General features: G+C 42.0%; 1 protein-coding gene across 1 annotated transcript; it reads left to right on the top strand.

The window, feature by feature from the left end:
- LOC106512136 (FAST kinase domain-containing protein 2) lies at positions 1–1,640 on the top strand (the record flags this gene model as incomplete). Its single annotated transcript, XM_014000817.1, is given in 6 exon segments — positions 1–540; positions 619–722; positions 818–926; positions 1,019–1,142; positions 1,234–1,373; positions 1,468–1,640. Coding segments are annotated over 6 exon segments (1,190 nt in total), but the record flags the coding sequence as incomplete, so codon positions are not given.
- Between the last annotated feature and the right edge of the window lie 4 nt (positions 1,641–1,644).

The raw sequence follows: 1,644 nt of genomic DNA, 5'->3' as shown, positions 1-1,644 counted from the left end.
GACTCATACTTTCCTACTCATCGACCTGTGTGCTTTTATGGCTCGAAGCAGTACCAGAAATGTCTTTCCAGGAGTCTTGTCAGTGCAGAAAGATTCCACTCGCAGGGAGGGAATCATCATGAGGAAACTGAAGAGAACAGCCACCTCTCTTCACAACCAGCGGAGCTATCATCTCCAGCTGAAGTTCATCTTGATGGGACGGCCTCAGACAAAAGCTTCCCTTTCATGAGCCACCTGCAGCAGTGCCGCTCTCCATCAGACGTCCTGGACCTCACCTGTAAGCACACGCTCCAATTGTGGCAGATCAGTGCCTGCCTGACCTACATGTGGTCCTCCTTGAAGATGATGTCACACGAGCAGCTGCACTACGAGTCGCAGCTGATGTTTGAGCATCCAGAATTTGAGAAGTTACTGCAAAAAGCCATGAGCTCTGTCCAATACATGTATAACAAGGACATTGTTTACTCCCTCTTGAGTATGATCAATATGGGCGTGCCTCATCGTAGCCGCGTTGTCCAGACTTTTCTTCGAACTTGTCAGGTTGGCAGCTCAGGTTCATCTACAAACACACAAAGACATTCTTTATTTAGACTAATTGATTATTTTGTCTTCCAACAGGAAAACCTGAATGACTTTGATGAAAAGAGTCTGTCTGTCTTGGCTTCTAGTCTGATTCAAATGGAGGACAGTCCAAATGTGAACGCACTAAAGGAGGGGATGAAGTATGAAATCAGTGAACCAGAAATGTGTCAATCAGATGGAAATAGTTGATTCAGAAACTTTCTAACTTCTTGTTATGGTAAATGTTGTGTTTTAGGTTGATAGTTGAGGAACACCTTCCTAGTATGAAGAATATAATGTCTATTCAGATTATAATGCGCCTTTTGGGAAAAGATGCCCCAAAAACTCTTAAACAGAAATTCGAGGTCAGTTTGGTTTTCATGTTTCTGTTATTGTTCCCAGAGGATCTGTTTTGATCCTGTTCCACATTGTCTGATTTGTAACTTATGTGTTTCAGAAAAAGGCCCTATCCATGTCGGACCAGTTCAGTGTCCCTAATGCCGTCCACATGATCTCCGTTTTGGCGGAAATGGACTTCCACTCCAAACCACTGTTGCATGTTTGCAGTCAAAAAATCACAGGTAAACTCAACTAGCTTGTCAGAAATTCACCAGCAACAGAGCAGAAATGCCTCAGCATTCAGATTGTTCTTTTCACGCTTGTCTTCTGTAGAAAACCTTCATACCATCACTTTTAGCCAGCTGTACTTGGTGCTACAATCCTGTTTGCCCCTTCACTACAGAGATTTAGATCTGTTCACTGGTATTTCAGACTATGTTGCTTCCACCATTGACATGTGGACCAATAAACAGGTGCAGTGACACTGCTTTGTTTTTAAATATAAAGCTTTACTACAATTAACATTTTTTATGAACTAACTTTAACTTTGTTCCTGTTTGTTTTTAGTTGATCCTTTTCCTGGCTGCGTTTGAGCAGGTCAACTTTTGTCCTGATGCCTTAATGGAGGCTTTTGTGACGAAAGTGATTGAAAATCCCAACTCCTTCACACTTAAAACCCTCCTGTGTGTCTTAAAAGTGTATTCATCTTTTAACTACAATCTGAAGCATAGAAGACAACAGTAA

Source organism: Austrofundulus limnaeus, unplaced genomic scaffold (assembly GCF_001266775.1).
Source record: "Austrofundulus limnaeus strain Quisiro unplaced genomic scaffold, Austrofundulus_limnaeus-1.0 Scaffold4452, whole genome shotgun sequence".
NCBI lineage: Eukaryota > Metazoa > Chordata > Actinopteri > Cyprinodontiformes > Rivulidae > Austrofundulus > Austrofundulus limnaeus.
Note: the sequence above shows the minus strand (reverse complement) of the source record. Positions and strands in the feature narration are given on the sequence as shown.